This window comes from Peromyscus maniculatus, chromosome 19, assembly GCF_049852395.1.
Source record: "Peromyscus maniculatus bairdii isolate BWxNUB_F1_BW_parent chromosome 19, HU_Pman_BW_mat_3.1, whole genome shotgun sequence".
NCBI lineage: Eukaryota > Metazoa > Chordata > Mammalia > Rodentia > Cricetidae > Peromyscus > Peromyscus maniculatus.
This window is the reverse complement of record NC_134870.1, coordinates 63,262,468-63,287,422: the sequence shown is the minus strand read 5'-3', so window position 1 is coordinate 63,287,422 and position 24,955 is coordinate 63,262,468. Positions and strand designations below refer to the sequence as shown.

Below are 24,955 nucleotides of genomic sequence, written 5' to 3'. Positions count from 1 at the left end.
AGTAAGTGGCTGAATTAAAAATAACTTAGAAGTTACTGTTGATGTCATCATTATTAATCATAATTTTGAACAAGAACCTGTCAGGTCTTGGAAAGTTCTAAGGTTTAACTTCCTGTGGCTTAGGAAATCTACAGTTATTTTTTAGCTATGAATCTCATATACAGGGTTAGCTCCCCATATCACTCAAAATGGTTTGATACAAATAAACTACCCTATGTGTAGACACTGCAGTTAGTACCCACATGGCAACGATAATGTGATAGCAGAAAACAGTAAGAAATAGAAAGCAAAAAATGACTGGATATAGAAATTAGCGTTTTCACCATTTTGTGAGCAGGTTCTTTTTTTGAGAGTTCTGCTGTCATTTGCTGATGTTGAAAATAGTGTTATTCTTTTGAAGATAACTGTATCTGGATGGTGTGTCTTGATAGATTCTGAGACTGTTCTGAGCAACTAAATTAGAACGCTTACATGAGTCAGGAAACAGACTTCGAAATGCAACCACCAGTTCAACATGAAGATGCCAGTGTAATGAGTAACAGAGTTTCAGCATCCCACAACCTTGATTGCCTTTTCCTTTTCTGTCATTTGCTTTGTTCATCATGCAGCAAAACAAAGATCACATAATCCAGCAGCTGGACATTCAACATTTATTTTAAACATTAAAACTACTGAAGTTGTAAGTTTAGGATATTCAGATACTTTTATTTATTTACTTTTAATTTTTTTTTATGTTGAACTTGCCAAATCCACCAAAATGAAAGAAAATGTGATCTAGGAGCTTTGACTCTTCATGAAGTGTAACCAAATACAGCTGGTCAGGAGCACTGGGGAGGGAAATATTGCTGGCTAGAATCGAGGGGCTGAAAGCACACTGTTACTATCATATGCTCTGTGGTATGGTGTTATTTGAGTCACTGGACACTATTGGATTCAGGGGAGATGGGTTTCATTTTTAGGGTATTGTTTATAGCCATAAACAAGATGGCTTTTATATGGATGAAGATGTGGTTCCTGATTCCTGAAATTCTTCTCTGGTTATGATTATTATTTCTTTTTCTCTTTCCTTCCCTCCCTCCATGCCACCACCTCCATCTATGCCTTTGTTTTAATGAAGAAGATGCAAACTATAGTGAAAGCACAATTAGGTACTGAAAACTGTTCAGTAGTTGTTAGTGAAACAAATTATTCTATTCCTGTGTCTTTGAAATTAAGTTCTTCACCTTGTCAGAAACGGTTACTGGGTGGTAGGACAGTAGTTCTCAATAGGGCCCTTCCTGTGCATGCAAGGATTTCTTTATACAGAGCTTTCATTTCTGTCCTCCATCCCTTAAAGCCGGGTGTTTGCCTTTCTTGTCCCAAGAATGGTACACATGAAAATGTAAGGGTAGGATCATCGTGTGTCGATGCCTCTCCCAGGAACGTTGAGAGGCAATGAAAAGAGACAAGTACAACCTATTTGAAAGATGATGCCCTCAATTCTCTGTTAAGATGGATACATTGTAAATGGGAACACACCGCTGTATATAGGCAGGCAGGTCATTGGAATGCCTGGATATGGAGAATGATAACGTTGTGTCTCTGTCATGTCGTTTCATTTTGCACTCACTTGAGCAATTGCAGCAATGCAGGAGCGAATGTATCAGTTATGAAAAGGGCCCAAATGAAGGCCCACGGATGGATGAGTCCTGATGGCCAATAACTGACAGTGCGCAGGGTCCTGAAGGATGATTGCATTGACTTTTTGTATCTTTCATGCAAACGAGGATTTGACAGCTGTCAAAAGGGCAGACTGGTCTCTAGAATCCCTAGAGATCTGTATGAATAGTGTGCTTTTGGAGGAGTGATTACTAACACTAATGGGCTCTGAGAACCACAAATCATAAAGCATGTGCTTCTCAGACCCAACTCACCATAGGGTCAGATTCAGGAAAATTGGATTTTAACAATTGAATTTATTTAGCTTTTTCCCTCTAAGCATAATCTCCACCTTGAATAAAATTGCTATAATGAGGGGTGGGGGAGATTTAGCACAATAGGAAGTAGATAGGGCTTAATTTTGTAGTCTGCTTTATTGTCGATGCTTGTTAATGTGCCTGCTTTGTGCTCATGCCCACATTTATACAGGAATCCAGACTAATTATCACTCCTGTGATGTTTCTGTCTCCTTCTCACAGCACCAGAGTGGGAAATGCTCATGCCTTGGCTGAGTTATATGTTCAGATTTTCATCATGCAGTTGTTCCTTCTTGTGAGGTTAAACTTTTGAATGATGGAAAAAAATGAGTGAAAGAAGGGTTTGGTGCTCTTAAAATGAGAACGTAGGATGAAGAGCCATGGTACTCACTGAACTGAAATATTTGGGTACCATATGGGTGGTTCTGGTCATATCTTCTCATGGTAGAATCTTTAAGATGTAAGGCCTAGGAGAGACCTGCTCACTTTGTTCACACTTGTTCGCTGTAGAGGACAAAATATTAAACAGAAGCATAAAGACTTGCTCAAGGAGGCCCAGTCAGGACCGGCACATCAGGAGGAAAAAATTTAACTTATACTCTCTTATAATTGTCTCAATAGATTGATGTAAGAACTGTGTAGAATGTGCTTACTTCAAAGAATATGCAATGGCAAAATATCTGAATAAAGCTATATGTACATTACAAGTGATTCTTGCATGAAAGTGGTGCATAGGATCGTAGTTCTCAGCTGGCAATGATTTGGGCCTTCACTCCCTGAAAGATATTAGTCATTTTTCTTTTAGTCTTTTTTATTATTCTTAGACCTGATAAGTGGCCTTCAGGGACTAGAGACCAAGCTTCCGATAACCCACAGGTGTAAAAACTTCCTGTTATGCACAGATTTTATCCCCATAGCAGTTACCTGGCCCACAGTGTCTGAAGGTTCATCATGGAGAATTCACAGAGCACAGGCATGGCTTTGGCAGGAAGGCAATATACTCATGTGTTTTTGTGTTATTTTCCTATTGGTCTATTATAGTTCTAAGAAAATAAATCCAACAAAAAAATGGGCATAAAATCCAATGCCTATTTCCTGCAATGGCTGATATTTAAAAAAATAAAATTCTTGAAAAAAGTAAATGAAATCATACAGATGTTTGTAAGTACAGGATTCTAATCATGGTGCATTTACACACATATCTCATAGAAATAACAATGGGTAGAATTCAGCAGCAATCAGTGAGAAGTAATGATGGATGTAAGCAGGGTATGACTGGGTAGGTTTACATTAGCAGAAGTCAGATCTTCTCAAGCAAATGAACATAGGTGCGGGAAGACAAATTTAAATTCTATCAAGGATAGAGCCTCCAGTCCTCACAGGGGTGCTGGATGTGAGCCCTCTGAAGTCACCTTTTCCTGCTGTGGTGAACACTTACAGTTTCTTGAGAGAAAACAGATAAGACACCAGCACCTTGTACCCTAGGAATTAAGCATTTTTAGATACTATTGGGTTTCCAGAGCTTAATCGTCATCCCTTGTTGAAAACAAACCAGTAAGCTGACAATACCGCCTGAACAATAGAATAAAATTTGTCCATCTGTCATTAAGATAATTGTTATTGATTTGTCCCCTTGTAATTTTCTGCTTTTTGTTTTTCAATGTTGGCTATAAATCACACCCACAACAGGCACGGAGCCTGTATTTGTGTCTATTATGTGGTCCTGATAAGGCTGGGCAACATTTTCCCCTTCCTGATGCAAGTTATTGAGATTGATTGAAGTGCTTTACTTGTCCTATCCCAAACGCTGTGTAATTAATGCTTCATTATGTTAATACATGCAAATGTGAGGGTATGTGTTTGATTGGGAGGTGAGAGAACAAAAAGGATTAAAGAGTTCACTCCAAAGTACAAATTAATTTATTGCATTGCTAACTGGCCTCTGAAGGATGAGGGAATAGGCTTGAAGAAGAAAAAAAGGAAAAATGTACACAATAAGAACACAGTCATGTAGTTTTTAGGGGTAGTGGCATAGTTGATGTACACAAAAAGGGCATTCAATCCAATGACAGAGACCTCACCTGGGTGGTTATTTCAGCAGTTCATATGCCTCCTTCTATAGTAAAATTGATAATGGTAGAGAAACTACAGACTAGTCACCCGCTGTCTCAACCAATTATTTGCTTGTTATCATATGGTTCTTCTCTATCTTCACAGTGGTCACTTTGGTTATTTCATAGTGTGTGTTTGTATATGTGGTTTGTGAGTTAATTAATATTAGAAATAACCGCATTTCTATGATATAAAACACTATAGTGGTGATTTTGTACATTTGGGTAGTTTTTGTTTCACTGATTATTTATTGTTTGTTTTTTATTGTTATCACTATTATTAATTATTATTATTTGAGATAATTGCTTAGGAAAGGATTTACTGGGGCCTACATCTTTTTATGGCTTTAAATACACATTACTGCCTTTAAAAGCATTTTTGCACTTCCAATATCTCACATAGAGACCAATAAATGGTTGCTGAATTTAATTAAGCATAGGCCTCCATTAAACTATCATAACTCTTGAGGTTACCCATTAAGTCAGGTTATAACTAATCACATGTTAATGTGAGCAAAGAGTAGTATCTCTCTTTTCCCACTAGGTGATGCTATTTTAAACACAGTTTTAGAATGGAAAACTTGCTTGCAATCCCAGCATTTGGAGTTTGAGGTAGGATTTTGAGTTCTAATCTACACAAGTCCAGAAATATATAGGAAAGGCAGGCTGGTGTATGTATGTTATAAACAGAGAATTATACTATTATCAGGTGTGGACTGAAGTTTCTCGGTTCTGCCCGGTCCCACCCTGGCAGCAGCTATTTTTATAAAATAATCATTCAGAGGCTTAATATTAATTACAAACTGTTTGGTCTAAGGCTCAGGCTTATTGCTAGCTAGCTCTTACATCTTAAATTAACTCATTTCTATTAATCTCTATTTTGCCACGTGACCATGGTGTTACTGGTCTGCTGGCATCTTGCTCCTTGGGTGGTTGGATGGGCATCTGCCCTGACTCAGCCCTTCTTCTCCCTGTCCCTCTAACTGGATTTCCCACTTGGCTATAACTTGTCTTGCCATAGGCCAGAACAGCTTCTTTATTAAGCAATAGTAGCAAGACATATTCACAGCGTACAGAAAAATAAATAAATAAATAAATAAATAAATAAATAAATAAATAAATAAATAAATAAATAAAAAACATCCCATGGCAATCAGGAACTTAATTTTGGTGGTGGAGCGGTTTTGAAATACAGAACTCCAAACTACACCTGGACTGTGTCCTTCAATATTGAACTACTGAAGACATTTAGAGGAATGACTGTAAGATGTTCACGTTTATTGGTTTTATTGCTAATTTTATTTGCTCTCATTTCTGATGGTGACGTTAGAGTTTACAGATGATAATGATACGTGGTTATGCCCATTTCTCTTCTTACTGTCTATGACCACTTAACTGCTGCAATTCAAAATTGAGTGGGGTCCAAAAACAACTAAGTTGTTTACTATGTATTTTTATTTAATTCTTTTTTATTTTTGAGAATTTCATATATGCATGCATGTACATACACATACTCATAACCTGGTTAGTCCATTTATTGTTCTTCTTATGTACATGTATTTAGAGATGACAACATGTATTAAATAACATATTAGGAAGTTCATCCCTGGAAAAAATGGTTTCCTTGACTTTCAGCATCCAATGACTGCCTGGAATTTTTATCTTGGAGGGGGCCTTATGAAATCTGCCTCATCCATGTTGGTATTTCAACTGGTGTTATCATTACACAGGTCTTGTTTAGGGAACCATATTGTTAAGATTTCAAAAGTGCAGCTCCCAGTCTTATATGGAAGGCACTACCTAGCAATAGGTATCCTGGTCCTCTGGATCTTACAAAATCTCCCTCCTTCCTCCTTGAGCTTTAGGAATAGATATTGTATTGTAGAAATCAAAGGTGTAGACTTCTGATACAGAATAAAATTTAAGATTCAGAAATAGAATCTTTAGTCAAAGATATTTCAAAGTCAATCTTATCTACTGGGATAACTGTAAGCTATAGGCATCTGCTTCTGTATTTTTTCCTAGAACCAGCTTAATAATATATTATTGTAAAAATTAAAATTAAAACAAGGAGTGTGTTTATGTCTTATTTCACTTTTTTTTCTATGAAACATTTCCTATGAAATGTTTAAAAATGTAATTAGCATTTGTATAGTAGTTGTTTTCATGTTCACAGGATGTGGTCACTTGAAGATCTATTACAAAAAGTCAACAAAAACATAGTGTATATGAGTTCATAATTAATATAACAATGCCAACACAATCTATAAATTTTCTGTTTTTTATGGCCATGATAAAAATCTTAGTTGCTGGTATTAGCATTGATTGAAGAGGTTCTTCAAACTCATGAATCATGAGTTGCCCAGAAGACCATAGAAGGTGAGTCCTTGAGTGTTCTTTTTGATATAGGTTCAAGATTTATTCTGACATCATTTTTCATGGACAAAGTCATAATGTTATGAGCAACTATATACCTTTCTCCCATGATTCACATGTCATTTTTTAATTACTTTGTAGATTGTCAGGTTGATTAAATGGTTTTTGGCCTATAGTCCCATACCCTAAGACCTATCTCAGCTTGTTTCATTTAGTTTTAATTCACTTCCAGTTACATGTCATTTTGTTCAGCCTACATACAACCATCCTTTCAACTCACCTCTATGAGATATTCCAGCAAGCACAGGTTCCCTATCTATATATAAAAAGTTTCTGTTAATAGGTAAGCAACACTTAGCAGAATAAGAATGAGGCATGATTTTCTCTAATGCAATTTAGCCAAAATCCCAAATCATAAAAATGTTAAATATTTTGATGTTGAAAATATATACACTTTATTGAATACTGAATTTTGTTAGTGCCTAGTAATAGTTCTTATTATCAGATATTTGACTTCTGAATCTACATCTCCCTTTAAAATATTGATACGTAGGAGACCTAGAACATTCCCAGTTTCTACATGTCATTATATTGTTGTAAAACAAGTCTGCTTTCCATCTAAAAGTTGGTTTGTAAAATAAATTATGAGTGCATTCACCCTGTTGATTAGCTTAAAATTGGCAAAACGAAAAATATGCAGCATCGTATTTAACCTCTTCTTGACTCCTACCATCATGTTGTTAATGTTTATTTTATTCTACATTCTTGGTGGAAGAGTTTTATATGGTGATATACAAAAGCAACTTCAAGTAAAAGCTATCTTCAAAATAAATCCAATGGTGATACTGACTGTATCCTGGAAATGGCGGTGTCTTGTATCCTTGTGTGTGTCCAAAATGTCTTTACTCTGTTGATGCTGATTAATAAAGGGACTCCATCCAGCTTGAGGCAAATACAGGACTTACAGAAACCACCTCATCCTCTTTGCTTTATCCCCTTTGGATTCATTGAACATGTTAAACTCAGCAAGGCATTTTAATCCCCTTGAGAACACTATGGCCTGATGCTTTCTATTTATTTAGTGTAGAGCTAAATGAAATCAAGAAAATGAATTTCAGCAAATTTTAGAGAGCATTTCTGATTTGGGGAGAGAAGAAATGGATGTGAACATACTTGTTCAGGAATGTATTTTCTAGGCGATATCAAAGTACTGTTCCATTTGATAGCTAGGTAGCTTATTTCTTCACATATTCTACCATAGGGGCAAGCTTTATTTAGACCCAAGGGTAACCATGAGGAGAAAACAGAGTTAAGTACAGGCTCTCTAATAATTAGATATTTATTACCTGGCATTCTGGGGACAGTCCCCTTCCACCTCCCTTCCCTTTCAAAGTCCATGTCTGATACTCAAGTTCTCTGCTCTGACATTAGAGCTACAGATTGAGTCAGGCTGAGGAGAGAGGTTTGGAGCAATCCCCTGAGCCCTTGTGGACACTCGTTGGTACACACCAGAGTCATTTTTCTGAGCTGAATGATTTCCAAAAATCCATAGTTCAAAAGGACATTTCATATCAATGTAGTTGAGTAGCATAGGTTGCTCTACTTTGTTCTTTTTCCTTGATTGAAAATTTACATGACAAAGCGATTTAAGTGCTGTAAATGTGCATGATGGATTTTCTAGACTCACAGTAGCCAAGAGGAGGTCTGTATTAAACATATTATTAAACATCAGTTAAGATTGTGTGTTTTTGTTTACTTTTATCTCTGAGCTGGTTTGGCTCAGAAAATATTATGAAGTCTGCAATGTTCAAAGCATAAGGAAGGGGAACAAAAATTATGTAAAAACAAAAGTGTTAAAACAAATCCTACATAAGAATGAAGCAATCTAGATTTGATTACTAGAAACTTTTCTAAAATGTTTGGCTGTGATCAGAACAGGCAAAGCATCTGGACTTGTTGTCTGGATGCAAAATGAAGTTACTTACCTTACTTACTTTTGAATCAGTAAGATCTCAAGAGGCAGCCAGGTAAACTCTGCTTTATCTTAACTACAGCATTGCAATTACAGTAAAACATGAATAGAAATATACCACCCCATGCCTGTGAGATTCAACCCAAAACTTCAACAAATCCTCCTGCTAACCCATGAGCTAGAATGGTGTGTGACTCTGATCCTCACCTCCAGTCCACACTAACACAAGAAACTAAAGTTCCCCATGTGTAAGTGATTTTGATTTTGTCACTTATTTTCATATCTATAACATCCATTGCCTTTTCCATGGCAAAGCAAGGGCACAGTTCTCATAATTTTTTCTTGACCAGAGAGCCAAAGCATTAGAAAGAAATTATGGATAAAATTTCATTTAGTTGATTCTAGTAAAAAAAAAAACATAGTAAGTGATTGACTAATATTGTTTAAAATTCATACTTATCATGGTTTTGAAATTGTAATGCAGACAGACATAGCACAATGTAAATGTTATATAATAAAGACCAGTGCCTTTAGTGTTCTCAAGGTACATATAAAGCTCACAGATTCTATATCTGCAGGTAACAAGAAGTAAAAAATGAGATAGGAGCAAGCTGTATAAAGGAAAGTGAACTAGAAGAGAGGCAGATATACTTCTCAGGGGTCATGGGTGATGGTAAGAAAGTGTCCTCACAGGTGAATTATGGGAATATCTACATTGTGACACAGACTATGTGTTACACTAAATAAACTCAGCATGTTTTCTGCTTCTGATTAATTTTTAACCTGAAAACCGGAGTTTGAATTTCCTTTTGAGGATTCAGAATAATACACAGATCCCCTATATGGAATTAGCATTTTTCTATCCTCCAAAGAGACCTGTTGTTTAGTATTTTGATACAGTTTAGACTTTTGCTAGTCCTGAATGGTGACACTCAGGAGATTATTATTTTGCTTTCACTCTTACAAATTATTATTTTTTTTATTATTAGAGATGATATGAAAGAAATATATAAAGATCAAAGAGGAAACATTCCTGAAGGCCAGATTGATAGAAATTCATCTAGAATGGCTGAAAACAAGATTGAACAACTTCAAGTTGCTAAGTGGCATCTATGTGGCATCATCTGTCATACAATCCTTTCCTCTCCGGGACTGCATGTTACCAAGGCATCTTTTAAGAAACTCACTGAACTGTGGCAGAGAGAGAGAGCTAATGCTGCCTTTTACAATAAGAAATTGAAGTAGCATTTCCTTTCATCTTAAACATATTTTATGTTAGCCAAAGGATAAAGATAATTAAGATTATTTTTTAAACATTATTAATGACTTTTATAAGATGCTGTGAAAATAATAGTTGTATTATTTATCGTCAGTAATTGGAATATATTTTCCACCAAATTCTTGTTCTGTACTGTTTGCAAGTCCCCCAAAAAAGAACTGTGGGATGCAGGGAATTGAACCAGATCATCGTAGACTAGTGATTCTTAGAAGGGCCGAGGAATCTGAATCGACATTAGGCATTACTAGGTGTTTGACCATAGAAGCAAATGAATGAATGAACTAATCTTATTGAATAACATCACCTTTATTCATAGTGCAGAGATTCAATGTCATTTCTAAAACTGTGAAAATTACTAAATTAATTCCCTAAAAGCATGGAGTATTAAAGCAGAACAGGGTGCATGATGGCAGATCAAAGTTTGGGGCTTCTACACTATTGGCATCATCATTTTTCTAGAACATGAGTCAACAGACTATATCCCAAGGTGAGCCAGATATGGCCTTGTTGTCTGCCTTTAATAACAATATGTTATACATTTGAAAATATTTTCTTAACTATCAATATTCCATTCTTTATTTAGCCACCTGGTCCACTAAGCCAAAATTTGTACACTGTCTAGCCTTTCATAGACAAGACTGACCACATATTTTCTCAGAGTATATAAAGGAATGTTCCCAGCATGGCAGTCATCAACTTTGTTTTGTTTGGTTTTGCTTGGCAGTGATATCAACATCCTTGGTCAGCCATAGTCAACAAGAGAATTAATTGTTTTTTGTTTGTTTGCTTGGTTGTTTGTTTTTATTGTGTTGAGGTACTTTTACTGACTTAGAGACTTTTCCTAGATTATTTGTTTTTGTCTATATATGTTTTATTTCATTATTATTTACTAATAACTCTGAGTCAGGTATGAGGTACTAAGGAAAGTGTAAAATAGACAGATGTGCCTTATTTCTGATTTCTTGGCATCTGCTTTATCATAAAGATGACAGTCTCAATTATATGATGCCCAATAGGGAGATCGAAGACCCAGAAGAGAATATTGAAATTATATTCACTCAAGGGCTGTCAGAAGCATCTATTTGGTAGAGTTTCTATCTCTCAACAGGATCTAACTAATTATATTCATTCTATATGCTAGAAACCTGATCACATTATACTGTATTTGACTTTACATTTATAACAATTTTGTGATATTGTTGGCAATCACAACACATGGAAAATCAGGTAAATGCCATCAACACTTCTATTTGGTTGTTTCAAAGCTCTGAGCCCTGGAATCAAGGATAGACCCCAGTTAGGAGATTTGTAGGAGTTATGCCAACATGTCAGTGGCAGGTAGGCCCTGTTAAGTAGGAGAAATGAATGATTCTCCATGTTCATGTTTCCTTCATGTATGATCACATGTATAAGACCTTCATCATTTAAATTCACCTAGATCATGTGCATGATGTACACACAAGTTCAGTAGTCCCTTTTTGATTTTAGTTGTACAAAGAGTCTTATTCTCACACCCTGGGCCCAAATCCATTGAACTCATGTGAACATTTGACAAAAAGGAAGGGGGAGGTAGGTCTTTGAGCAAATGCTGATCTTGTCAATGCAAGGCTCATTGGCTTTCAAGGCCAAAGCTTCTGCCCCTATTATCATCATCATGGGTTTTCATCTTTGATGTCACCATCGCCGTGGTCTTTGCAGAAAAAAAAAATAGCATTTTTCTGCCCAGACAAGATATAGTAAATATCAAACAAAATGAGTGACAGTATTTTAATGAAAACTTTTGGCCTCCATTTTTGAGAAAATTGGACTTGTTATAATACAAATATTTTATCAGTTTGGGTGCCTACAACAGACATCATGCCACAGTGTCAGCCCTGAGTTTTGCTGAATGTTTAAGGTCTTCCCTGGATCTGTCAGGCATTTAAGAAATTAATCCTTCCTGTTTGTGATAGGAGTTTCCGTAAGATGAACAGTTCATTTCCCATGAATCATGATAAACCATGCCTTGCTTTGTCAGCAGCATTACCCCTGCAGTCTTTTATCTTCAAGAGAAAAAGACCAGACTCTAACGAGGTGGGTTGTGGGTATCTTGGTACTTCCCTTAACTACATCTCTTTGGGTCTCATTTTCAACCCATGGAAAACATGTTATAGATTTCCTGTGAAGTAAAACTCTCCATAAAATAGATTTCTGTCTAAATTTGAGGAGTTTTGTACAAGCAGCAAAAGTGGGTAGATAATGGATTCCTAGACTATTGTGATATACAGCTGTGTATATCCTAGCATTTTGTAGCCCCTATTCCTGTTTCATTGTTGATTGAATTGATTCCCATGATGTATTACACACATAGAAGGTTAGCAAAGAACAGATCTGCCAAAACCCCAAGTCTCCTGTTCACTTGGGATGAAAACTTTCTTTTGAAATTGACACTTCTTTTATTTCTGTATAAATTGTATAACTCTCTTTGGTGATTTGCTTAGAGTTATTAGAGGTTCCTTTCTTTTATCAATTACCGAATCTTAAATCACCATGAACTCTACCTGTCTAGTGAATACCATATCTGGCCATTTCTTACTATTTCCACTGCAATAGTTTGGACTAAATCCAGCATCTCACATTTGTAGTTGAGCAGGAACCACTTCATCAATCTCTTTGTTTCTCAACACAGCAACCAATTTGATCCTTTTTAAAACAAGGCCCTTCAAACCTAGACCTATTAAGTTTTGGTGTCTGGGTAATTCATTTTGGGGAGCATCTGTTTGGTATGCTGAATGATGTGATTCAGTGTCCTTGGACTCTACTCACTAAATGTCAGTAGCACTCCTCTTGGTGAAGAACCAAAAATGTCTCTAGACATTGCCAAGTGGCCCTGTGAGAGCTGCTACTCCTGCTATAAAACATAAGATAACCCATTTGGGGATTGTTTTCTCCTGTGTTCATCATTCTCTAGTTGTTTATATGTCTAGGATTGAGGCCCCATGAGATTCCTCCTTTTCATGTTATCATGTTGCCCTTGTTCAGGTCCTATTTAAGCAGTCATGTTGATGAGATTTTGTGAGTTTCACCATCATTTCTAGGAGATGAAATTTCAGAGCAAGTATCCTGTTCTTCTGACTCTCACAATCTTCCACTATGATCCCCAAGCCTTGGGTGCAGGAGTTGTGTAGTAGGCAATTTATTTGGGGCTGAATGCTACATGCTCACTTGTTCTTTGCAATTTGATCAGTTGTAGTTTTCTATAATGATGTCTCTGCTACAAGGGATTTTTTCTCAGAAATCAGGCCCGCAAATGGTTAGCCAATACCAAGTGGTCAGTCCTGAAATAATATATAAAAGTAATCTGGTAAGGACTGAGAAATGTTGGGAAAATATATATGTAACAACAATTTAAAAAATACAGGCCATAGAGGAGAGAGATGGTTCCGTGGTTAAGACTGATGTTCCAGAGGACCTGGGTTCAATTCCCAGGCCATCGGGTGTCTGCCAGGAAACAAGAAGCAGGAAAGGAAACCTTGTGACCCCTCTCTCCTCTCCTAGGGATAAAAAACATGGCTCAGCAGTTAAGAGCACTGACTGATGTTTCAGAGGACCCAGGTTCAATTCCCAGGCCCTCAGTGTCTTATCACACCAGGATTCTAAAAGAAAGAAAGAAAGAAAGAGAGAGAGAGAGAGAGAGAGAGAGAGAGAGAGAGAGAGAGAGAGAGAGAGAAGAAAGAAAGAAAGAAAGAAAGAAAGAAAGAAAGAAAGAAAGAAAGAAAGAAAGAAAGAAAGAAAGGCCATAAATCTAAGAATAAGGGGGAGGGTGTATGGGAAGGGCTTGAAGAAAGAAGGGGAAGTGGAAATGATATAATTATATACTATTTCAAAAGCTAATAACTCTTAAAAACAAATAGTAAAATCAAAAGAACTAATTTCAGTGTTCCAGTCAATTAGATCTGCACACATAAACTGCTGTCCCTCCTTTGAGGCGGATTGATGAGCAACACAAAGGGGAGGAAGCTAACTCACACTTTACCACCCTGGGAGGTGAAGGTTCCAACACAAGGCAGACTCAGCAGCACATCAAAGTTTTTCTTTTAAGTGTTAATTTTGCACGGGTCTGGGAGATGATAACCTAGATGTCAGGCTACGTTACCTGTTGAACAGAAAGGAAGAAAAGATTCCATTATGATTTCTCCAGTATCACACAGCAAAATCGAGCTGAGACTTAAGAGGTTTGGCCCTTGAAGCAGAAAAGAGCCGAGGAAGTTATGCCCCACTCCAAAGTGGTTCTTATCATTTCTCTTCACCATTGGATTTAGCCAGAGGACACTCAGAGAGTTGCCTCGGGCACACGTTTTGCCCTATGGAAACCTTAGATCTGCACAAAGCTTCCTCGGCTTGCAGAAGATATCATGTGTTCTGAATTTCTGATGTGGAGCCTCTGTGTGGGTTCAGTGAGAGATTTTTGCTGGGGCAGTTGCTTTTGAACTGCACATCTTGTATTTCTATTTCTGAATTTTGTTCTTGTCTTGTAAAGGGAAAAAGAAATTAGGGCCCACCATGTGAAGAGCAAATGAGGTTCAGCAACCTTTCTGGGGAGATATATGGTCTTGTTGCATTATGTCAGTGAATGTCCTGACACTGAAATCACTCTCTGATTCAATCATGGTAGTGTTCCAAGTGCTCAGTCTTCTCTGTGGCTCTTGGACCACTAAACTGGATCGTATGAATCCATATACTGTTTGGTTACTTGCACTACACGCTAAGAAAAGAATTTTATAGATGACAGACTAGCCAGATAAAATATAGTATCCCAAGGTCTAGTTAAACTTCAGTTTCCTGGGTGTACATATAGATCTCTTGTGCAGTGTATAGGAAGCTCTGGGTTTAAAATGGATGCACTTGGAGACTAGAGAGATGGTTCAATGGTTAGGAGCAAAACCTGCTAGTCTAGAGTACCCAAATTTGATTCCCAGCACCCACGCTATAGTTCACACTGTTATTTATTTATTTATTTATTTATTTATTTATTTATTTATTTATTTATTTATTTATTTATTTATTTATTTTAGACATAGGATTTCTCTGTGTAACAATCCTGGCTGTCCTGGAACTCACTTTGCAGATCTGCCTTCCTCTGCTTCCTAAATGCTGGGATTATAAGTGTGTGCCACAACAACTGCCCAGTTAATTTTTTTTTGAAGGTCTTGGGTTTTTTTTTTTCTTTGCTTGTTTGTTGTTTATGTACAAAGACTAGCCTGATCTGGCTCACTAGGGAGATGGTCTTGAATAAACCATTCAAAGTCACTTAGTCTAAGTTTAGGAAGCCCTATGCCCTTCATTTACTGAAGGCAACATTGATGGCACGTGTTCAGTCTGTATTTCTAAATGAGACCAGGGCGGTTAGAGCACACTAGGCAAGAGTGAAAACCCTGGCAGAACTTCTCTGCGTGTCTCCAGCAGAGCTGCTGGTGACCTACCCTGTCTTCAGATGGCCAAGGAGGGAAAAGCTCACAACCATTTGTAATCCAGGGAATCTGATACCTTCTTCTAGCAATAAAAGGCACCAGGAATGCAAGTGGTACACAGATGTATATGCAGGCAAAACAACCATATACATAAATATAATATAGTATAATATAAATATAAATAATGAAACTCCAAAAACAAAGTAAACTAAATAAATTTGTGTTTTAGATAAGTAAAAATTTTATTTTTCTGCAATAAACCTATTAGTATTTATTTCACCCTTATAAGTGTTTAGGACAAGTTTATTATACTAAAAATATATTTATATTTATAAATAAAATATACTTACTTATATATTTAATTCACATATAATTTATATCCTTAATTTTGTAAACTAAATCCAGCAGCTCTAATGAAGGATACATTTTCTTCATTTAAATTTTTGTTCAACTCTGCATTTCAATGATTCTTTATAAAATGCACCTGTTTTTCTTCCAGGAACATATTTCTTTGCATTATTTACATTCAAGGATAAATACCATATGCCCAATCCATCCTGATTTCTCTTTCTTAGTCATGAAGACTAAGGTTGTCAGGCATTGAACTCTATTAGTCTCTTTCAAGGGCTAGAATGAGTACAGTTTTTTCATCAGGTGACCACATACTCTGAATATTGTTTATATTTAGTTTCTCATGGAAGCATAAAGTCCTGCCAGCACTGTAGTATAGAGAAAGGACTCGTTACCAGGTGTGCAGAAGCCAATACTCTAGTACTGGTTTTGTTGTCATTGTTTTATAAAAAGAAACATTTATTCCAACTCCCAATAGTGTTTTCCTTTTCTGAAAAATAAGTTGAGCTACTTGGTTATATAAAAATACTTCTGTAGACATCTACACCTTTTCTGGATTCACTTTTAAACATCTCATTTGTGATGGACCTTTGGAGAATACATACCTTTTCTGTCTGAACTGCCTGTCATTAGTCTTAGGTTGACATGAAGTTCACAGAGTGCATCCTCAGACCACACAATAAGCATGTTGTAGTTTTGGCCATCTTGACACTAGCCTGGACTAACAGATATATCATCCAACTAAAATCTGATGCACCAATGTTCTAAAAATCTACAATTATAGTGCTGAGTTAGAATCAACTAAAAGAAAGGGGGGTATACAAAATATCTCATTGACCAAAACCCATGTTAGGAGAGAATTGCCACTGTTACAAAATGTATTTTTCTTCGAAATATATTTCATAGCTTTTCATATAACTATTCCATAGAACATTCTTATTGCTCAAAGTAGCAATTTTGTTCTACTTAATGGAGTGGAATTTGTTGTTATTTATTTGCTTGTTTTATTTCCAGGGGAGGAGGGCAGCAAAGTTCTGGTTATAATAAAGGGTGCACTGTCCTGATTCTGTAAACATTGATCTCTGTGGTGGCTCTTTCCCAATCTATCTTCAATCTCTCTCTCTCTCTCTCTCTCTCTCTCTCTCTCTCTCTCTCTCTCTCTCTCTCTCCATATCTTCAGTCTCTTAAAGAGATGTGTGATACCTGGCGGTGGTGGCGCATGTCTTTAATCCCAACACTCGAGAGGCAGAGCCAGGCAGATCTCTGTGAGTTTGAGACCAGCCTGGTCTCCAAAATGATTTCCAGTAAAGGTGCAAAGCTACACAGAGAAGAGAGAGAGAGAGAGAGAGAGAGAGAGAGAGAGAGAGAGAGAGAGAGAGAGAGAGAGGTGAAATAAACTATCACCAAAATGTCTGTTGAAAGACTTGGCCAATTATTTGCCTTTTAAAGATAAATTCCCATAAAGTTTCATTTCCTTACTCAGAAAAAGAATTGTCTGCAATTATAAAATATAAAAATATCTAAATATATATCATGAGCAGGTTGTCTGAGGAACATATCAATTTTCTTGCTCTGGCTTAGGTCTGTGCATGTTTGTGAAAGGGTTCTTAAGCTTTAGTGACCTGGGAATCCCTTGAAAGGTCTACCAAACCCAGGCTGCAGGGCTCTCCCCTTATCATTGATCGACAGGTCTGCACACTGCCTATATTTTTACCACATTCCCAGGTGGTGTTGGTTTTGCTGCTATGAAAACTTTTTCAGACTTTACATTTTAATCTAGTAAACCCCATGATATCCATGTATGTTTAGGAGTTCTGTTAATTTCTCCATTTTTTTTTTTTTTTTTGTGATGGTTTTTAGTTCCCAACCCCACTTCATAGCCTCAGAAGTATTTTAAGATTTTGTCAGAACTAAAGACCAGAGCTATAGTTTGCACACATTCTCCATGCCAGGGGATCCCAAAGAAAATTATAGCATCCACAAAATTATCTTAATTTCCTTCAACATAGATTTTTTTTTTTTTTTTTTTTTTGCCTTAAAGGAGGAGATGTTACCAGGCTTATCGGGCACGTTTCTGAGCATGTGAACCCTATCAAAACCTCTGAGCATCTCAAAGTATATGTCATTTAAAATAGATGAAATTATGCACCACAGGTTCTATGGGGATTTGTGTGACATTTTCTAATCTCGGGCTCTTTCAGGAACTTCTTTTCACATTCGTGGCTACTTTTCATCAATTTGTCTTTTACCTTTCATTGTCTTAACTACAAGCTTTTACATTGTGGACTCAGAACAGGATTTCTGATTCTACGGGGAACAATGTTTGATATTGTAGATAAAATGTCATACCTAAAAATCCATTCTAGGTTAGACTGCCCCCTGTGGCTTATTGGGCTTTGAAATGAGCAAGAATATGATAATAAGGAGATAAATCACAAAGGGCCATAAATTTAAAGAAACAGTTTCAACAATTGACTATTTGGAGGAGTTTCTAAAAATGGGCTAAGGACAATTTCTGCCTCTAGACTCTCAATATAATTCGAAAGCTCTTGGCAGTTGTACTGCATTTTTTTTCTTGCCGCAAATAAATATCTGCCACCCCCCTCCAAAAAAATACATTAGGGAAGAATAATTCACTTTGGCTCACAGTTCAGAGGAATTTACATCATGGAGAGGGGAGGCATTGAAGCAAGGGTGGCAGGCCTGGCTTCACTTGGTTCAGGTTGCTGAGAAAGAAGATGCCTGGAGATGCAGGTGCTCATTAGATTTTTCTGACCCGCCCCCTTTTAGTCACCTCGGGCCCCTTGTTAAAGGGATATTCCCAACCACATACACAATGGTTCTACCCAGCTATGTTAATGCTCCTGGGGAACAATCCCAAAGACACACCTCCACGTTTGTTCCTTTGTGAATCTCCATCCAGAGACAAGTCAGACTGTGAAGATTAATTCTCAAAAGGGTTCTTTTGCGTCTGTCTTCCTTAGGGTTTCTCTTGCTATGAAGAGACACCATGATTGCAGCAACTTTTAAAAGAAAAACATTTAACTGGGTGGCTTACATTTTCAGAGGTTTAGTCTGTTATCATCATGGTCCAATACGGTGGCCTGCAGGCTAACACAGTGTTGGAGAAGGGGCTGTGAGTCCTATATCTCGACCCTCAGGCAACAGGAAGTGGTGTGTCTCACTGGGTGTGGCTTGAGCATATATGAGACCCGAAGGCCCTCCTCCACAGAGACACATTTTGTCCAACACCTACTCCAACAAGGATACGCCTCCTAATTGTGCTACTCCCTTTGGGGGCCATTTTCTTTCAAACCATCATAGCTTCTGATTTTTCTTTTTTATGTCTGACAAAACTAAAATAAGTATTTCTCCTTTGGATCAACTATGAAGAGTATGTCCTCCTCTGCAAGAAAACATGGGCACTTTATCTGCTTAAAATAACCCCTTTATAGAAATTTAAAAAAAAAAAAAAAGGTGAATATATGGATTGGGAGTGGAAAGTCATTAGTAAGTCATTAGTTTTGTGTATGTGTGTGTGTGTGTGTGTGTGGTGTGTGTGTGTGTGTATACTCCATATAGATATATGGAGTAAAAATATATATGGCCTTAGCTTCTATTCTAGCTAAAGATTTACTCAAGTAAACATTTGGAGAGTGCAAGAGCTAGAGACTCACTTTTACTGGAGAACTTCTTATGTGAGTCCTACATTGACATTTACTCCGGCCCCTCTGTTTCCCTAACTCCTACCATGTCTCCACTGCCCAGACACATGATCTCTTCATTAAGCTGTGTGTGTGTGTGTGTGTGTGTGTGTGTGTGTGTGTGTATAGCCATATAACATACTTAGTCCACTTATCACTGCTCATATGCACACGTGTCCAAACTCAGCCACTTGGAAATGGACATACTATGTAACAACTTGTTTCTGTGAGAAACTGGTTCTCCCTTTCTTAGCAGTCATTGACTTCTTATAGCTCTTCTTCTAGGGGTGGGATCATGTGGAACTTTCCTTTCCCACATTGATATGTCAACTAATGTCATTATACCAGACTTGTTCACGTAATATATTGCTGATATTTTCTAGGTGCACTTTCTCTATCATCTTTCTTCCCCCCTCTTCTGTAATTATTTTCCCTGAGCCTTTGGTGGATAATTTGAGTTATGGACTTGTTGGTTGTAGTTGGGCACTCCATAGTCACCCTTTCTCTACATTCTGAGCAGTTGTATCTCTGGGTTAGCAGTCTCCATCTATTGCAAAAAAGAAACTTCTTAAATGAGGGGTAAAAAATGCACTTCTCTGTGGGTATAAGGAAGCCTATTTATATAAGTTAGAAATTCTTCTAGTTTAGGAAAAATGCAATAGTAGGTTCTCTCAGGTCTGCACCCTCTCCCACACTGAGCAGCCCTTTTAATTAGACAGTGGTTGGTTACCAAGATATAAGTGATAGTATTGTACCATTTGGGGTATCTTGCTAAGCCAGTCATTGTTATGGTTCTTAGGCTGTACATCTGGGAAAGACTACTGAGTCTTCATCTCTTTGTCAGCTTGAACAGTACCTTGTGATATTATGAGAACCAGTGTTCAGGGATGAAACCTTTTAGGTCAGTGCTAGGTCAATTTCTGTAAATTCCGTATTCAAAGTGTGTAATGTCTTCAGCAAGCAGTTCATATATCCTGGAAGGCAACTGTATTAGTTACTTTTCTGTTTCTCTGATAAGATACTATGACCATAAGCAACTTAATTATTGAAGTGTCTATTTTGACTTATGGTTCTAGAGAAGTAAGAATCCATTGTGGAAGACAGGAATAGTAGCAAGTGGCAGACAGGGCTGCAAGAACAGGAAGCTGAGAAACCCCTTGTAAGCACAAAGCATACAAGAAGCAAGGTGAGTCTGTAAGCTCTCAGAGCCCACAACCAGTAACATATTTCCTCTAGCAAGACCACATCTCCTAAAGCTCCCAGACAGCACCATCAGATATGGACCATGAATTCAAATACCAGAGCCTATAAGAGACATTTCCCACTTAAACTATCACAGGTAGCAATGGAAATGGATGTGGCCCATATTGTTTAAGAAGACCCTTAGATTGTACTTCATCCAACAATAGAAGGGTTGGTAGGTTTCCCTTGCCTGGGACTGGGAGTAATGTTAGATAGGGCATGGCTGGTAATGGAGGTACCACTAAAACATTTGGTATAACTCCATTAATATGCATATATACACATATGGATGTATATACACACTATATATACTAATTATATATATATATATAATTTAAAGTTAGTTGATAAAATATTGTTTCCATATGGTTTCTCCAAACATTCTTAGATGTATTTCCCTTTCTTCTCTCTCCCTTGTATTATATTTCTATCTCCCCAGTTAAAGGCCCTCACCCTCCATTTTCCAAACTTGATAATAGTGAATGAGAATTTGTTAATCTATATCAAAGCCAGTAATTCATCCATTAACAGATTATTTCTTAGACGCATCAAGTGCCTTACAAGAGGTCAGAGATAGCTTGTTCTTCATATCAGCTGAAACTTTGACATGAACGTCATTTGTCATTTCTCAAATAACTTTTCACTTGGGTCCATCTTTTCTGAAATATTAAGTAATGCAAGTTCCTGAAAGCAAAAACATTTCATTATTTCAAAGCCATATATTTAAAGTATAATTGTTATAAGGACAATTTAAAAAAAAAAAAAAGCTCAAATTACCAATGAGTAGCAAGGGTAATTATGTCACAGAAAAATTAATCTTTATTTAACTTTCCTAAACCATGCACTCACAGCACTGAAAACTGTCATAACCTCCCTGTTTCACAGTAAGTAGATTATTTATTTGTGATAATGGGCACATATGCTCATTAACATGCTGTCATAAACAGCTGTGCTAAATGTATTATGTGCTCTGTGACATAAATAATGTACTCAGCATGAGGCTGTGTTTAAAATATAGGCCCCGGGTAGAACAAAAATGCAATAAATGTTTTTTAATATAGTTGCCTAGTCTTGCATTGTGAATTTATTTCTTTTGTTTTAATGCTACTTAAATGGAAATTGTAGTCATTATTCTGATGAAGCATCTTGACATTCAATAACATTAGAATATTTTAATGATTTCTTACCCTTAGTGTACCTCCAACCAGGTATTTCCGACTAGTGGTTCTTTCTGACAAATAAGAAAGATGTATTTAACTTAGAATCTATCTGCATATCAGTAGACTTAGTAAGTTCCATTGACGGAAGATGCCTTTGACTCATTCTTGTGCCATTCCTTTCCAAAATGAGAGCTGAGTTGAAATATCATCTGCTTCAGGGAATAATTCCATTTTATATGTGAAGGACATAAGTACTGAGGATATTACAAGAACATTTAGAATTTCACGTATTTAAATGATATAGACTGGACAAGAAGCAAGAGATTTAGACTCTCAATTGGATGCACTTTCTACTAGAGAAACAGATTGCTTCATTATAATTAGATTGGTTATACAAAGGACATGGAAAGGTTCAAATTGGAGCCATTAATGTCCTTTACCTTTATCATTTAGCATTACTATGATTTTATAATCAATATTAGTTTGAACAAAACTGTATATGTTTTTTGTTTTTTGTTTTTTTCTGGATAGGTGAACTAGTTGCGTGGAGTTACTATCTGATCAGAAGTGACACAGCTCACTGGGATGCCACAGACTTAAGGTTGAGCTTTAGAAACATTGTGTGCATGCACTGGGGACTCTGAAAAAAAAAAAAACAGTTGTAGCACCCATGTTTTCACTGGAGATCAGGAACATGACAGCCAACATAGGCCAGCCTGTGATGACAATACTGATTCCATTAATTTAGATGCCTGCCATTTAAACCATAGAAAGCTGGTAAATTTTCAAAAAACCTGCAACAATATTCCCAGTTTAGATAAATAAATAAAGAATGCTAAAGAAACCAAGGTTGCCATTGTGAGAAGAATGAAAGCTTTAAAGGTGTTTTCATGAAATTGAATGCAGCTTCAAATGAATAAAGGGCACTTACAAGGAATTGATCATTACATGTATGTTTTCATGCAAAGAGGTTCAGAAAAAAGTGGGATTAGTGGCCAAAGAGTTCAGTTACACCTTAACAAAGATCCGATGCTAGAAAGAAAACACTAGGAAAGATTGTAGAACTGTTAGCCTTAGAGACTGTTCAAAATTGAAAATTGTCTTGACTGGAAATTCTTAGTTACATACCTGTCTATGCAAAGTGTGCAAACCTGGTGACCTCCTGAGAACTTGTCAAGGCCTTTGATTTAGCAATCTAAGTACTAGTAATGACTGTACTGCCGATCTTCTTTAGTTATGCCTGCTCCAGCCCCTCGGGATTCTTAAATACTATTCTGATCTTTCAGTTGACTGCTTATGTCTGTTCTGTTTATGACAATTCAACTATAATATCCTCTTAGCTAAGCCCACAAGAAACTTCTGGAAAGAGATAGAGTCACTTCAGGGGTTTTATGCAGTAGCCCGATGACTTTCTCACGCAGGTGATATTTACCTGTTTAACCCACCTAAGGTCTATTCTAAATAACTCTGTCTACACCACTGATTTTCATTTCTGTAAAATAAAGCGGGTAGATTAAAAGTTACTAAGAAATGCTAAAATGCAGATAATGAGATTAATTAAGTCTCTCAAGTCCTAGCTGCACTCTGACTGGTGAGACTTAAAAGTGTCTGATTTTATATGGAAAAATACTCATTTTGTCTGTCTAAATTTTCAAGTAATGACTGATATGTAATCATAGTCTTATCTATAACTTATGAATTATTATTTTTATTAGTAACATTTTCTGGACAAGTTGCTTCATTAGTTGGTGCTCATGTGAATATTTTTCTTTTGTTTAAGACAAGATTCCTGATCTTAAATATAACTATATTTGGAGATGAAATTAAAAGGCTTTTTTTTTTGAAAAATAAGTTTTGTGAGCAAATGTTGAGGAAATCAAACTTGAAATTTCTCAGAATGCACGAATTCATTTTCCTTCTTCTCTCTTATTTCAGGTTTTCAAATTAAACCTTTCACATCTCTTCGTTTTGTGTCTGAACCTGCTGATGCTGTCACTATGCGGGGTGGAAATGTCCTGCTCAACTGCTCCGCAGAGTCTGACCGAGGAGTTCCCCTCATCAAGTGGAGGAAAGATGGCCTCATCCTAGCCATGGGCATGGATGACAGGAAGCAGCAACTCCCCAATGGGTCTCTGTTGATACAAAACATACTTCATTCCAGACACCATAAGCCAGATGAAGGACTTTACCAATGTGAGGCATCCTTGGGAGATTCTGGCTCCATTATTAGTCGGATTGCAAAAGTTGCAGTAGCAGGTATGTAGATGTTTTTCTTTTCTCCTGCGTCACTTGTCTTTTCTGTCTTTTTTTTTTTTTTAGCAATAAGCAATAATCCTTGTAAAAGCAATATACTTTTTAAGACTTTTTATCTTTAATTAAAATAGTTATATCTTATAAGTTGTCTGCCCTATGGTAGTTTATGATTGTATCAAGTTAACCACGTGTTTATCTGTGTGGTGAAAACACTGGAAATTACTCTTTTAGCAATGGTGAAACACACAACACAATTATAACTAGGACCACCATGCTGAATAATCAGTCTAGAATATATATTTCTTCTAATCCATACTCTGCCCCACTGTCTGATAGCTCCCCATTTTTCACCTATCTAACCCACCAAGTTTCCGGCAATGTTTACTCTGTTTTCTGTAGGTGTAATTTAGCTTAAATTCTACATGTATGGAATCTCAATGCATGAATTATTTGTCTTTTCCTTTTTGACTTATTTTACTCAGTGAAATAGGTTTTAGGTTCAGAAACATTGCTAAAGTAAAAGATTTCCTTCTTTATATGGATTAATGGTGTTCCATTGTGCATGTATCCCACGGTTTCTTTACCTATTCATTTGCTGATGGCCACATAGGTTGATTATAAACTTTGACATTGTGGCTAGTGTTGCAGGAAGCATGGGGTTACAGACATCCCGTTGCCCCATTAATTTCATCCCTAAGAGATACATGGAGCCAGTGATAGGCTTATAATATTGTATGTTGGATCTACTTTTAGTTTGCTGAGAAACTTATCCATAATGGCCATTTTTTAGTTTTTCCACAAATAGCATACATTTGTAAATGAAATAAAAGAGGGTTAAATGACTGATAGGTCTTTTATGAACTTTCCCTTTTCAATTAACATAGAAAACAGCAGGTGCAGCTCAGTAGTGTGTACCACTTTGGGTGATTTGCTTTCAAGACAAAGCTGACTCATGCAGATTCACTGCTTACATGAATGGGAGGACATTTTATTAATAAAGTATTAGAAAAAATCATACCCTAATCAATTCTATTTTACAGATTCAGTGGTGTTAAACTTTTGTAAAAATCGATGCTTTAAGCCCTGACAGCAGTATATTTTA

General features: G+C 36.7%; 1 protein-coding gene across 2 annotated transcripts in view; it reads left to right on the top strand.

The window, feature by feature from the left end:
* Positions 1 to 24,955, top strand: part of Dcc (DCC netrin 1 receptor) — a 1,155,384-nt gene that overhangs the window by 390,745 nt on the left and 739,684 nt on the right. For both annotated transcript variants that reach the window (XM_016001609.3, XM_016001571.3), the window contains exon 2: positions 23,536 to 23,856. In XM_016001609.3, coding sequence (XP_015857095.1) covers positions 23,536 to 23,856 — 321 coding nt within the window. The remainder of the gene's footprint in view (positions 1 to 23,535; positions 23,857 to 24,955) is intronic.